At 36.1% G+C, this 15,580-nt stretch overlaps 1 protein-coding gene across 6 annotated transcripts in view; it reads left to right on the top strand.

Annotated features, from left to right (window-relative positions):
- The window catches only part of STYX (serine/threonine/tyrosine interacting protein), a 94,476-nt gene that overhangs the window by 30,032 nt on the left and 48,864 nt on the right, over positions 1–15,580 (top strand). For 2 of the 6 annotated variants that reach the window (XM_054716060.1, XM_054716061.1), the window contains exons 9-10: positions 997–1,069; positions 4,665–4,758. In XM_054716060.1, coding sequence (XP_054572035.1) covers positions 997–1,069; positions 4,665–4,758 — 167 coding nt within the window. Of the gene's footprint in view, positions 1–996; positions 1,070–4,664; positions 4,759–10,594; positions 14,153–14,291; positions 15,313–15,580 lie in introns of those variants that run through there. The other 4 variants (XR_008556095.1, XR_008556096.1, XM_054716062.1 and 1 more) reach the window with 4 other exon arrangements.

Below are 15,580 nucleotides of genomic sequence, written 5' to 3'. Positions count from 1 at the left end.
CCCAAAACTGCTTTCCCTGTAAAAGACCTGGTATTCTCAAGTGCTTATTTAGTGTTGTTGTTTTTCATATCGTTTGTGTTTAAATTATAATGAACAAGTTTGCTTATAAGTTCTTAAAATAATGTTATTTGAATACAGATAATTTACTTTACTTGAAAAGATGAACAAGCATTGGGAAACTTTTATATATTCTCTTTATTATTTAGTGCCTTATCAGTAATAACATTAATAGTGAAAGTAACTTGCTTTTCTTGGGTCTCTACTATGTTCCAGGCACTATTTTCTAGGCATTTTTATCTCATTTGTGCTTCATAACAGTGTGGAAGTAGATACACTTCTCATTTACCATTGACAATATTGTGATCATGTATATGTGACAGATGGGTGCTCTATACTTAACTCCCATCTTCTCAATAGCCCTCCAAGATAGGTATTATAATAATACCATTTTATTGTGATTAGTCTGACTATGCTGTCAATATTTCCACTACCACTCACTACCTCTCAAGTACAAGCTATATGATTATGATTTCCCGTCTTATATAATAAAAGGCTAATATGCAAATGACCGAATGGTGGAATGACCAGTTACTATGATGCATACTGACCACAACGGGGCAGACACTCAATGCAGGAGCTGCCCCCTGGTGGTCAGTGTGCTCCCACAGAAGGAGCACCGCTCAGCCAGAAGCCAGGCTCACGGCTGGTGAGCACAGCGGCAGTGGTGGGAGCCTCTCCCGTAACCATGGCAGAGCTAAGGATGGCTGACTGACGGCTTAGTGGGCCTAAGCCATCAGTCGAACATCCCCCCAGGGTTCCCAGACTGCAAGAGGGTGCAGGCCAGGCTGAGGGACCCCCCCCCCAAGTGCATGAATTTCGTGCACCAGGCTTCTAGTTTTAGATATTTATACAAGTTTCTATTTTAGATGAATTCTCACAATTAAGATTAATTCATGAACTGATAACATCACTTTAATTTTCTTTTTCTGTTTTCAGAGATGCATTTGCTTATGTTCAAGAAAGAAGATTTTGTATTAATCCTAATGCTGGATTTGTTCATCAACTTCAGGTAACTTCTCTTTTCTTCCCTTTTTAGGCAATTAGAAAGTAGGATAATTAAAATCTTATGTCCATGTAATTTAGGTGTAAAATTTACTTTGTAAATACTTAAAAATTGCCATAATCTAATTTGATTCTTCAAGTTTGCATTTCTATTTAAGTTTTTCTTTTTTAAAAAAATTAAATTTATAGGGGTGACATTGGTTTATAATATGATATACTGGTAGATTTCAAGTACATTTCTGATACAGAATTGCTTTGCCTATTCAGGGTCTTTTGTGGTTCCATACAAATCTGATCATTTTTTATCCTATTTCTTTAAAAAATGACATTGGGGTTTTGATGAGGATTCCATTAAATCTATATATTGCTTTGGGTAATATGGCCAAAAGAATTTTCTTTAAAACTGCTATTACCAGTCCTAGCCAGTTTGGCTCAGTGGATAGAGCATTGGCCTGTGGACTGAAGGGTCCAAGGTACAATTCCGGTCAAGGGCCATCTATTCCCAGCCCTGGTCAGGGCACATGCATGGGGCAACTGATCGATGTGTCTCTCTCACACTGATGTCTCTCTCTCTCTCTCTCTCTCTCTCTCTCTCTCTCTCTCTCTCTCTCTCTCTCTCTCTCTCCCCCTCCCTCCCACTCTCACTAAAAATCAATGGAAAAATATCCTCTGATGAGGATTAAAAAAAAAGGCTGCAATTACCAGAAAAAAAGATTAAAGACACATTGTTAAATATAAAGTAAAATAATCCACATTAGAAATTTTTTCAATTTCTCTCTCTACTTTAGTCACACACATTGAGTTCTGATTCTAAGTATGCTACATACAACAACTTTTTACATTTTAGATGCTTTATCTTTTCCATGATTTTTCAGGTTTTATTGTGCCTAAAAAGATAAGATTTTTTTTCAAGAAGGAAAATCGTAGGTTAAAGAATGTGCTCTGGCTGATTCCATGAATAAATTTCAAATTTAGACATCAAGTGCATTATAACATAGATTGTCTCAGTTACTATACTTTAAATTTTATCTCATTTTTGTTTTCTTTTTTCTTTTTTTCTTTCTTTTTTTTAATCCTCACTCGATATTTTTCCATTGATTTTTAGAGAGAGTGGAAGAGAGAGGGTAAAAAAAGAGAGAAATATCAATGTGAGAGAAACACATCAATTGGTTGCTTCCTGCATGTGCCCCGACCAAGGGCCTGGGCCGGCAAGGAGCCTGCAACCCAGGTATGTGTCCTTGACTGGAATTGAACCTGCCGGCCGACACTCTATCCACTAAGCCAAACCAGCTAGGGCCTCAATTTTGTTTTCAATTTACTATTAATTTTTACTTCATTTTTTAAACAAATAATTTTGTTATTTTTTTTTAATTTATTGGGGTAACATTGGTTAATAAAATTTTACATGTTTCAGGTATACATGCTACAATACATCATCTGTACATTGTGTGTTTACCACTCCAAATCAAGTCTCCTTCCATCACCATTTATCTCTTCCTTTACCATCTTCTACCACCCCCAGCCCTTCTTTTCCCTCTGGCAGTCACCATATGGTTGTCTGTCTCTGAGGCTTTTTTTTCTTTTACTTCGTTTAAAAGAGAAACAGTGGTATCTCTAGTCTCACCTTCTTTGTGTAAAATGTTTTTTATTCCTTCCTTATGTTATAGAACACAAAGTTAACTGTAATTTATTAGTTTCTTTGCCTTTTAACAGTGGTGTAAAAACATCTTTTCTTAAACTGATTTGAAAAAGTAATATGCACTCATGGTTTAAAAATTTAAATTTCCACGATGCCTAAGGAGAATACAATGAAAAATAAGTCTTCCTAATAGTATGCCTTAGTATATCATTCTAAAACAGCATGTATAAAAAACAAAACAAAAGAAAAACAAAAAAAACCCCCAGCATGTATAGCTCTATCTGCAAAATATTTTATATGTAGTATGTACATATATAACAATTTTATATGACCACTTCCTTTTAACATGGGCCTTTAGATTGTTTCTAGCCTTTGATGATTATAAATAATATTGGAAAGAATAGGTGCATCTCTGTGTGAATATACCTGTAAGATAACTGATCAGAGTGGAATTGCTGGGTTAGAGGGCATTTGAAAGGTGATATCAATTTAACTCTAAAAAGACTGAAGTAATGTAAACTTAACACCAACCAAAAACAAGGAGACCTGTTTTGCCATACTCTAAACAATACCAGTAATCAAACGTATTTTAACAAACTTTTGGTTATTATCATATTGGTAGTAAAAGTGTGACTCCTTATTGTTTGCCCATTTTTCATACAGGTTGCAGGTCTTTTTCTCATTGGTTTGTAAGAGCTCTTTTAAGGAAATCTGTCTTTAGCTAATTGATTTGAAAAGCCATTTTTATTATACAGCAAATTCTGATCTGTACTTGGGTCTATTTCTGGACTTTGTATTCTGTTGCATTGATCTGCTTATTGCTGTACCTGTATCAAACAATTTTAAGTACTATAATATTATATAAACAATTTATGGTATGACTCAAGACCCCCTCCTTATTCTTTCTAGAATTTTTCTAGCAGGTTCTTGGATTTATATTTTGATGACTTTATTGGAAGAAGTTTTATAGTTGTTTTTAATGATATATTCACAGTTCAGAAAGAAATGGCTCCATTAAATTTTTAGTCTTCTACTTTAAGAATATGTTCCAATTATTCAAATCAACTTTTATATCTATTAGTGTTTTAAAGTTTTCTCTGTACAGAATATATACATTTCTTATGAAATTTATTCCTAGGTACTTTTTTGTTCCCATTATAAGTGAAATTGTTTCTTCTCCCAGTACATTTTCTATTTGGTGTTTTGTATATAGGAAAGCTACTAGTTTTTATTACATTTTCAGTTGGCAACCTTATTAAACTATTATTCTAAGAAATTTTTTAGTTGATTGACTTAGCTTTTTTGTTTTGTTTTGTTTATTTCTTCATTGATTAAGGTATCACATATTTGTCCTCATCCCCCCATTCCCATCCCACACCCCTCCCCACACATGCCCCCACCCCCCTGTTGTCCTTAACCGCTGGTTAGGCTCATATGCTTGCACACAAGTCCTTTGGTTGATCTCTCCCCTTTACCCCCACCCTTCTCTACCCTCCCCCTGAGGCCCGACAGTCTGATCCATGCCTCCTTGTTTCTGGGTCTCTTCTTGTTCATCAGTCTATGTTGTTCATTATTGACTTAGCTTTTTATCTCATGTTCAAATTATAATTTGCCACTTTATTAATTTTATGTTGCTTTCTCATTGAATTTTCATTCATTCTATCAGAACAATAAGTAATAGTGGTGAAAGTATCGTACTTATTATCCTAATGCCCCAATACATATTAATTGGTAGTTCAGTGTATGCTACCCTAGTGCAAGCTATTGGCCTGCCTTGATTTATAGTCTAATCAGTAAATGTGAAATTATGAGGTAAGAATTTTAAGCCTGCATTTATCTTATGACAAAATGGTACCAGATATTTTGGTATAAACTTAAGAATACTAATAATGTACACATCAACCACTGTTTTGGGTATCCAAGAATTTAAATATATATTGAAGTTAATTAAAATATTTTTTAGGAATATGAAGCCATCTACTTAGCAAAATTAACAATACAGATGATGTCACCACTCCAGATAGAAAGGTCATTATCTGTTCATTCTGGTACCACAGGTAAGCGTTTTTTCATTTTTGAAAAAGTTGTGGGGAGAAAGATGATAGTACTTGAAAGGTAGAAAAGAATCATATTTTGCTTGTTACAAGTTATACTAACAATTTAAATTGTTCATAAAAAAGATAATTTCACATTTTAATTTTATATGAATATATATGTCTTATCTGCTGTGTGCACACCACTAACTAGTTAATCAGTGTAAGCTGGTTAGAAGATCAGATTTCTACTTGGTTTCATTTTAAGTCTCTAAGTAGTATAACTGTTGCTACTTAGATTAAAATAATAAGAGGAGTCTGGTGAAGGGGTGATCTTATCTTATTAAGAATAAATGATAGTTAATAAATGAAAGTATGTTTCAAGTTAGAGTGATTAGTGTCAACTACCTCAAGTTTTTCTTTTGCCATGGATATTCAAGCCCTTCTCCCTTCCCTATTTCAGAGTCCTCCCCCATTTTCAAAGGTAATGACTCAAGCATACTCTCACAGTCTTTTAACTTTCACCTTCCTTCTCCAAGATCTTGTTACACTTGTTTGCTCTGTTCTTTTTTTTTTTTTTGTTCTTTTCTTTTTAAATATATTTTATTGATTTTTTACAGAGAGGAAGAGAGCGGGATAGAGAGTTAGAAACATCGATGAGAGAGAAACATCGATCAGCTGCCTCCTGCACACCCCCTACTGGGGATGTGCCCGCAACCAAGGTACATGCCCTTGACCGGAATCGAACCCGGGACCTTTCAGTCCGCAGGCCGACGCTCTATCCACTGAGCCAAACCGGTTTCGGCTGCTCTGTTCTTTTTACTTTACTGGAGCACTCATAGAATTTACTCATTTATGGTTTTTCTCTCCCAAAGTTCATTTCATTTTCATTAGGATCAACAGCCTTATATGATAGGAAGAACAGGTTACATTCCTACTGTGTGTTGGGCTGGAAACTGAGCACTTACGATGAACCACAAGTCAGTCCAGCACTTTCTTCACTGTATTGCACAGCCTGTTATGACAGTTTTATATATTCATCCTTCAGGCTCAGCTTCCTACTTGTCATTAACCCTTTTTTTTTAAATTTATGATTTTTAGAGAGAGGGGGAGACATCAATTTGTTGTTCCAATTGTTTATGCATTTATTGGTTGACTAGAGGCCTGGTGCATGACATTCATGCACTGGAGGGCGAGGGAGTGGGGTCCCTTAGCCCGGCCTGCACCCTTTAGCAGTCCAGGAGCCCTCGGGGGATTCTGACTGACAGCTTAGGCCCGCTGGGGGGAGTGGGCCTAAGCCACAGTTGGACATCCTTAGAACTGCCACAGAGGCAGGAGAGGCTCCTGCCACCACAGCTGCACTCACCAGCCATCAGCCTGGCTTGTGACTTGAATGACGCTCTCCTTGTGGGAGCACACTGACCACGAGGGGGCAGCTCCTGCATTGAGCATCTTCCCCTGATGGTCAGTGCGCATCATAGCGACTGATTGTTCTGCTGTTCAGTCGATTTGCATATTACCCTTTTATTATATAGGATTCTTTATATGTGCCCCAACCAGGAATCAAACCCGCAACCTTGACATATCAAGACAACCCTCTAACCCACTGAGCTACCAGGTCAGGGCCATTAACTATTTTTGTTTTTTGCCACACCCATCTACTTGTTATCAAATCTGCTAGAGTCTGTTTCCTCAGTACCTTCCCTATTTTATAGTATTCCTAGTCTCCATCTAGTTCAGGCCCATATTGGCCTCCTATCCAAAGTCTTTTTGTTTGGTCTGTTTGAACATTGTGGCCAGACTTACATTCACTAAAGATAGTTCGAACTGTGATATTTTTCCTGTACAAAAGCCTTCATTGGATTAAGTCCTACAGAAGAAAACACAATAGGTAGTGTCATAGGTAGTAAAGTCTCTTCTGATTTTTTTTTGCATCCCTCACTGTTCCTCTTTTTTTCTTTAATCCTCACCTGAGGATGTTTTTTTTTTTAATTTAATAAATCTTTATTGTTCAGATTATTACAATTGTTTCTCCTTTTCCCCTCCCCATATCTCCCCTCCACCCGGTTCCCACTCTCCCTCTGTATTTACCTCCCCCCCATTGTCCTCATCCATAGGTGTATGATTTTTGTCCAGTCTCTTCCCGTATCCCACACACAGACACCCCTTTCCCCCTGAGAATTATCAATTCACTCCCATTCTATGCCCCTGATTCTATTATATTCACCAGTTTATTCTGTTCCTCAGATTTTTAATTCACTTGACTTTTAGATTCACCTGTTGATAGATATGTATTTGTTGTTCATAATTTTTATCTTTACTTTTTTCTTCTTTTTCCTCTTTTTAAAGAATACCTTTCAGCATTTCATATAATACTGGTTTGGTGGTGATGAACTCCTTTAGCTTTTTCTTGTGTGTGAAGCTCTTTATCTGCCCTTCAATTCTGAATGATAACTTTGCTGGGTAGAGTAATCTTGGTTGTAGGTTCTTGCTATTCATCACTTTGAATATTTCTTGCCATTCCTGTCTGGCCTGCATAGTTTCTGTTGAGAAATCAGCTGATAATCGTATGGGTGTTCCCTTGTAGGTAACTAACTGTTTTTCTCTTGCTGCTTTTAATATTCTCTCTTTGTCTTTTGCCCTTGGAATTTTAATTATGATGTGTCTTTGTGTGGTCCTCTTTGGATTCCTCTTGTTTGGGGTTCTGTGCGCTTCCTGGACTTGTAAGTCTATTTCTTTCACCAGGTGCGGGAAGTTTTCGGTCATTATTTCTTCAAATAGGTTTTCAGTGTCTTGCTCTCTCTCTTCTTCTGGCACCCCCATAATTCTAATGTTGGTACGCTTGAAGTTGTCCCAGAGACTTCTTACACTATCTTCAACTTTCTGAATTCTCTTCTCTTCATGCTTCTCTGGAGGAGTGTCCTTTGCCTCTTTGTATTCCAAATCTTTGACTTGATTCTTGCGTTCCTCTAGTCTGCTGTTGGGTCTCTGTATAATATTTTTTATTTCAGTCAGTGTATGTTTAATTTCTAGTTGGTCCTTTTTCATATCCTCGAGGGTCTCATTAACCTTTTGCACTCGGATGTCGAGTGTGACTCGACACGGTTAGCATCGGTAGCCCATCCCTTCCCTCCCTCCATCCCTCCTCCTTTATTTGGGCTTTTCTTACATTAAATACATAAGTTTGTATGAAAAAAAAAAACTCCAGTTTTTTATTCTACTGCCATGCTTTGTAAAATCTGGGGTATTTAAAAAATTAAATCCCGAGTAGAATAAAGGAATCGAGAAAAAAGCGAGTGCAAAGGGTTAAATTTATCTGCCTTTTCCAGGAAATTCTTGAAAAAGCTTATAACCGTGGTTTTGAACTCTATGTCTATTCGTTTGTTCTCCTCCATTTCTTTCGTTTGTGATCTGTTTCCTTGTCTCCTCATTTTCGCTGCTTCCCTGAGTTGGTAGGGTAGCTTTGTGTACTAGGTGTCCTATTGGTTCAATGGGTCAGCCTCCCCGTTACCTGAGGTGGACACTCTTGGTGCACCCCTTTGTGGACTGTGTGTACAGCCTTGTTGTAGTTAAGTCTAGATTGTTGTTGGTGTCACTGGGAGGAATTGACCTCCAGGCCAATTGGCTGTGAGGACCCGCTGTGTCTATAACAGAAGAATTGCTGTGCTGGAGACACGTTTATGGGGCCGGACTTGTTCCAGTAGGTCTTTGGTGCTCAATGAGTCTGCCTCTTAAATGTGTCCCTTATGAGAGTAGTTGAAATCTGGTGTCGTCTCACATTGACCACTAGATACACTAGTGTCTGGATCTCCAATGAGGTGCAGGTCAGCTGCTGTCTGAGGCCACCCAGCAGGAGCTACAGCAAGAACTAGTTTTCTCCTCTTTGCTAGAGTGGTTTTGGAGCAGTCTGACTGGAGCTTCAGTTGATTTGGTTAAGCTTCCACAGAACAGGCCATTTATATGCAAAAGCTGCTGTGTGGAGCCTGGGCGGGTTTGTAGAATGTGGGGGTGGGGGTCTCAGGGCGGGGCAGGGCAGGGTCTCAGGGTGTCACTAGGCGAGGGCGTGGCAAACGGCGATGGCTGCCGTCAGCCATCTCTGCCTTTCCACGTTTCCAAGTCCCCGCGTCCCGCACTCCAGCGCAGTAAACAATGAGTACTGGGCGCATTTCTGCAAAAAAGTCGCTCTCACTTTCCGACCCGATGGCCGACAGTCCAGCTTCTCCCCGTAGGCGTCTGGGTCCCCCGCGTGTCCCCAGAAATTGGATTTCAGAGTGATCGGGAGCTTGTCTCCCTTCGGGTTGAAAAAAAGCCGCGCGCCCAGTCGCCTGCCACCAGCCCGATTCGCATGCCTCCGTACCTCAGCTTTTCAGCGTTTGTGCTCTTTTCTCTTTCCTTCTAGTTGTAAAACTTCCACTCAGCCAGCTTTCCCGTGGTTCTGGGTGACAGACGTTTTGTCTTTTAGTTTTAGTTTTGAAATTGTGGTGTGAGGCGGCAGTTTAGTTGTTTACCTTTGCCGCCATCTTGGTCTCCCCCCTCCCCCCCCAAAAAAATAGTGGTCCTGAGGATGTTTTTATTGATTTTTGGAGAGGGAGGAATAGAGGTAGGAAGAGAAAGACAGACAACGCTTTGTTGTTCCACCTATTTATACATTCGTTGGTTGTTTCTTGTATGTGCCCTGACCAGGGATCAAACCTCACCCTTGGCATATGTGGACCTGCTCTGACCAACTGAGCTACTCCGCCAGGGCCTCATTGTTTCTCATTATGCTCTCCATGATGGTTTCCTTTACCTCTTTTTTCCACCTAGAAAGCATCACATTTAGTCTCTGTTCCTAAAAACTTAGTTCATTTGTCATCTCCTCAAGAAAACATGATTAACTTACTCTTCCTCCAATCCCATCACTGAAACTGCTCTATCAATACTCCTCACTTTCTGCCGTGCATTAAGGTTATTTGTACCTCACCTCCCTTAGTAGAAGGCAAGTGCAGCACCTCCTCTGAAACTCAGTTACAGCAGCGGTACTTAGCCTTGTCTAGCATATTTTCTCCTTTATCCCACTGTCTTGATTTGTATTTCTATCCTTATTTGATTAATCTTATAGTAACACATTAATTTCATGTTGGAATCTGCCCTCTGAATTAACATTATTACTGTGATTTAGCACAACCGTTAGAGCATAAATTTAAGGCCATCCCATTGTTAGGCATATAATACTGCACCACTTTACTAGTTATTGTTCCCTAATGTTTTCCTCCATTTAGATTTAGATTTTTTTATTATACCTATTGGCCTTATAGTGATAGCTTTGATTCTGTGTGGAAAATTTCTGTACTAGCAGACTCTGATGTGAAGAGTAGATAAAAGAAAATCTACTTTATGTGCTGCATGCTGTCCTTTCTCCCAGCTCTAGACTTGTTGATAATAAAAAACACAGCTTCAGTGGAAAAATATTTTCAGCAGCATCTATGGAAGCAAAGATAATTATATCTGCAAAATAAAATTGTACAAATTTGGAATTAATTTCTTAAATTTTATGTCCTAAGTCACTTAATAATTTTTTATGTACATTATCTCTAAAATTTCTATTTTCAAACTATTTTAAAAATTAATGTTTATCATTTACAATACCTAAGACATACTTAATTCTCAAGAGGGAAAATGTATCCTGTTATGAAGATCCAAAGTTATTTGTGTAATTCTTAACAAGAGAATTTACTAAAGTTTGCTGAAAGTTCAGTCATGGAATTTTTTTAGTGCATATATACATGGCAACACTTCAATAAAAATGAAACTTACTAGGTATATCATTTCTAATAAATTTAAGTTCCCATTTTATGTTATGTTCATGCAATACATTTAGGCAGTTTGAAGAGAACACATGAAGAAGATGATGATTTTGGAAGCATGCAAGTGGCTACTGCACAAAATGGCTGACTCAAGAGCACCACAGAGGATGTGAATTCTATTTGGGGAGGAGAAAACACTAGAAACAATACTAATGTAAAATGGTAAAAACACAAGTAGTTTCTTTTCAATTATATGTTGCTTCCAGATGTGTTTCTCTACAACTTATTAAGCAACATTTTAAGATATTGGATTTCTGCAATAGATGGCACTGATGGTTTTGCTCCTTTTCTTTTTTTTAACACTTTACAGTTTAATTATAAACTAAAATTTTGGACTTGCAAAGAGGTATTATTGCAATAATGCACTTTTCATACTTGAAATTTATTTGTATGATATAAAGTTACTACTTTAAACAAAATGCAAAGTTAGGGGGATTTGTTTATAAAATTTGGGTAATTTATAACAAAAGAATTTCCTAAAGTTTGCTAAAAATTCATTTTGTGTTCTATATATTACATTTAAAAAATAATTTTAAAGTTCAATTTTATGATGGAGCCTCTTACAGAAACATTAACAAATGCAGGAACCCGTCACTTTCTTTTTTAGTATAATTAAATCGCTTAATTACCCTTTTATTTTTTAAAACATCTTGATCCCTTATTACTAATCTTGAAATCATGACATTAAGCCAACTATCCTTACTTTAAGATGATCTAAGTATTGCTTCCTTTTCTATTACCTTTCTAATTTATTTAGTCTATAGAAGAAAAATATTTAATGAACAAAAGATTCATTGCTTTATACCAGATGCTGAAAAACAAGGAGAGTTTTAGATTTTCAAGTGACTTTTTCCCATTTCTTAGAAGCCAAATGTTGTGTTGTTCTTTTTAGAGTTGCTTAGCCCAATTTTCTTTGTCCAAAATGGTTCTAAATAGTCTATAATAAACCAATGTAGCACCATTTTTTCCCTAAATGAATCCCCAAAAAAAAAGTGCCTTGCATCGTAAAAAAAAAAAATAACTAAAATAAATCCTCATGACCTCTAAATGAGTATGTAGAACATTGAAAAATTTTTAACATTTTTCTTTAACTTTTTAAACCCATAAATTAGTTTAAACTGAAAGCCTGAGGCTTGAAGAAACCTGTAAATAATTTGGAAATATTTACTCCTTTATTTTATGTTATCCTAATAATTCTTTGAGGTTGTTCTGGCTCAGACAGAAGCCTTTCTTTGAAAAGATGCATTTATTGAGGAAAATGATTTGTGGGAGACTTTAGAATATTTTAAATTTGTGTATTAATCAGTTCTTTGCATTGAGTTAATCCAAATTTGCCCTATAATTTGCAATAGCAAAGTCACTTTATGGATCCTATTTCTCCCTATTTTTATTTATATATATAAAAATTGTTTTAACAAAAACGTTTTTGCTATTTTAAGTATGATGTGAGGGAGGAGTGTTTTAACTTTTATAGTTGATAATTTAGGTTAGCACAAACAAAACTCCTTTCTCACTTTTCTCAGTCCTCTCTTGAGGTGCTTTACTGATGGGAATGATTTCCATACATTCCCTTGGTACCAAGAGGTACTATGCAAAGTGACATTACACCAAGTTACATGCTAGGCTTTCCTCCCTAAAATGTAATAATACAGTAAAAGCTTGTTTTATCAAGCATAGCAGGAGTAAAAATTAATTAAAATTGCTTTGTTAATAAGAGTCAATTCCTGTTGACCCAGGTGGTATTCCTCTTCTGATTTTCCTTCCCTTTCTCTATTTTATGACCCTGAAAACAACATGTTAATTCCATTGTGGTTTGTATTTTGTTGTGTGATTATGTCATTTGGTGGCTGGCTAGTTGAGTCAAGATTTGCACTGAGTGTTCAGAAATTCCTGTTGGTAAAGTGCCAGATAACACAGCTTTCCTGTAAATAGATCACTATTGGATAAGTCAGCGAAGATCTCTCTTGTAATCTAATAATATATGATGCTTCATTCAGCAGAAAGTCTGCTCAAAAGAATCTTCATAGTAGTACATTTAGGTTTTAAAAATGAGATAAAGATTTTTAAAATTAGTTTCTTAGGTATACATATCCTCTCTAGTAAGTTGGGCCAAAAAATACAGGTTTAGTTATTTATAGTTGATAATTTTCCACTTTTTCTAACCACTATAATTCTATGTTCTCACTAAAGTGCCTGCCCAGCACTGTACATTAAAGACTCTTTATCACAACACTACGAAAAGGGACTGTCATGAGTACAATATTAATGTGGACAAAATGATGTTATTCTTTCTTTCATAAGAACCTTGCAAGTTTGTTTTATCTGGGATCCGTTCTTCCACCTAATGTTCATCTAGTTCTGGTAGCTCTTCCAGTCTTTCTTCTATTTGGTTCCATTTCTGTGCTTTCTTTATTTCTACTGATGTTTTGTGATAGCTAACTATGATACATTTAACCAATCATGATTTATTTTCTAGAATATTTGAATAATGTATAAATGGCATAGTTCCCAACTTTAAACATTAAATATGTAATCTGGGCACAGAATTTAAAGTGAAATTGCATTAAAATATAGGGCAACTGTCTTGTCCCTTTTGAAAGTGAGAAACTTAAATATTGAAAATATTCAAACTGGAATGGCAGTATTCTAACCTAATATCAGTTAATTGGTTTATATGATTTTACCTATTAGATGTTTTAAATAGCAGTTACTTTTATTTGTATCTACTCTATGGTGGAAATGTTAAATCATAATAGCTTTTGCTACACACTCCCAACCACTTAATTTTTAGAGTAGAATATATATTTCAGGGGGATTTTGTTTCACCTGAATTTAGAAGTAATGTCAGAAAATGTTAAGCATGTCCTTTTTAAGAAAATATAAGGTTTCTAATTGTCTTATTACCATGGTAATTCAAGTGAATTAGAAGTATTCAACTGCAATCTTGAATTATAAAGTTGGGATGCATATATATGCATATATATCAGAGTCTCAACTGATGTAAAGTAAATGAGCAGTTACCTGGTGGATTCTTTTTTTTTTTTTTTTCTCCAATAACTGGCTTAACCCACACTTCCACAACAAACTTAGCTTCACTTCAGTATTTACTTTGTTGTTCATTGAACAATGCTCCAAAAAGGAAATGTTAGGAAATAGCTGAGAATTATTAAGATTTTATTTTATTTTTGGTCAGAAAAATGTTTCTAGGGTCTTTGAATGCTGGATTTTTTTTTTTTTTGTCTTACCCATCCATGGCAGCTAAAAAAAAAAAAAAAAAAAATCAAAATATTCAGGTTTACATGTTAGCTCTCTTTATAGGGAGTTGCCATACCTCACAATTCAAAGTGTATTCTATAGATCAGTACATTATACTGACATGTAATTGCAATTTACTATGCAGCAAAAATTCAAGAAAAATAACCTACAGTGTCTACTTACCTTTGTATAGGCAATTGCTTAAGTTACTCTGCTTTTAACATTTGTACTTAGACAAAATGCTTATGTATGTTTAGGAATGTCACAGTGCGAGATGCTGCTAGCCCAGACTCAAAGTATTAAAATTATTTTGTGAAGATTGGTGGTTGTATTAAAACTATTGTGCCGTTATACCTCAAAACGATTGAAAAGCTCATTTATACTGTTCATGCTTCGGAATTTCTTTATTTAGATTGTTGGCTTCTAGGTAGAAGTGACTTAGTTTTATTCCCACAGATTAAGAAGGATAAATGAACACTGGAAATTGATAAGCACTTAAGAGTATCTTCCAATACATTGTGGACACACACCAACTATGGTCAGTAATCAATGCAAGGTGCAAATTTCAGCTCAAGTATATTTTTAATTTACCAAGTTTAAAGCTGGGAGTGAGGAAATTCATGCCTGAAAGAAATGGTAGGTGATCTATGCACAATTTCCAGCCCATTAAAAAAAATACTTCTTGCTTTGTACCACTTCTCCCCACTAGTTCACCTACATACTATTCTTCATCAAATATAAGATGCCATTATTACACCAATATTTTAGATACTACTAAAAGGCAAAATATTACTGAATAAACTATGACATGTCCTTGATCATAAAATACACCCAGATTTCCAAAATGTTAACATGTCCAAAAAATGCATCTTAGAATCAATGATATACAAATAGACACAGTATGTGGGGCACAATAAAAATCACACCTTCCATTTAATTATACTTTTTCAAAAGCAAACAATGCTCAAATTTGTGAATACAGTTAAATAACATGTTTTCGTTTTTACTAAAACTTACTAACAATGTGGCTTAGAAAATCATAAACATACTCTGGTTAACTAATTGATATAGAACATAATTTTCCTCATGACACAATTAAAAAAAATTTTTTTCCCTGTCACCATTTTCCCCTCTATGCTCTCTTCCACCTTCTCTCCACCCCCCTCTACCCTTGCAATCACCACCCTGTTGTCCATGAGTTCTCCCTTTTTCTTTTATGCTCAATCCCTCCACCCCTCCAATCCCCCACACCCCGAGCTGTCTGCCTGCTCTCTATCCTCATGACACAATTTTTATATTCTATACCTGCTTGTAACTATTTCCTTTAGGGGGGATATAAAGTAAGACCTTAAGAACACCATTTAAAGGAATTTGTTGAAATGCCAACTTTGTAGATAGTTTTACATCAAATTGTCCAGTGGTCAGAAATGTAATAAAGAATTTTATTTTGCCTTTTATTAGGCTTATTTTCTAACATGGGTGTACTTGGTAAAGCTACTGTCATGGCAAGGTTGTGGGAACTCCAGTAAAGGCAAAACTAGCTTTGTTGCTTTCATTAGAGACAGTTCAGTTCATCCATATAGGTCATCAGTGGTAAGTAGTGCACCCTCTATTGGTGAAGGGCTTCTATGGTTTCATTCATTTATTTATTAAATATGTTTTTATTGATTTTAGAGAGGGTGAGAAAGAGAAAGATCAATGTTAGAGAGAAACATCAGTTGGTTGCCTCCCATACACAACCCAAC

The sequence above is a fragment of the Eptesicus fuscus genome, chromosome 5 (assembly GCF_027574615.1).
Source record: "Eptesicus fuscus isolate TK198812 chromosome 5, DD_ASM_mEF_20220401, whole genome shotgun sequence".
NCBI lineage: Eukaryota > Metazoa > Chordata > Mammalia > Chiroptera > Vespertilionidae > Eptesicus > Eptesicus fuscus.
This window is presented reverse-complemented; position numbering and strand designations above follow the sequence as displayed.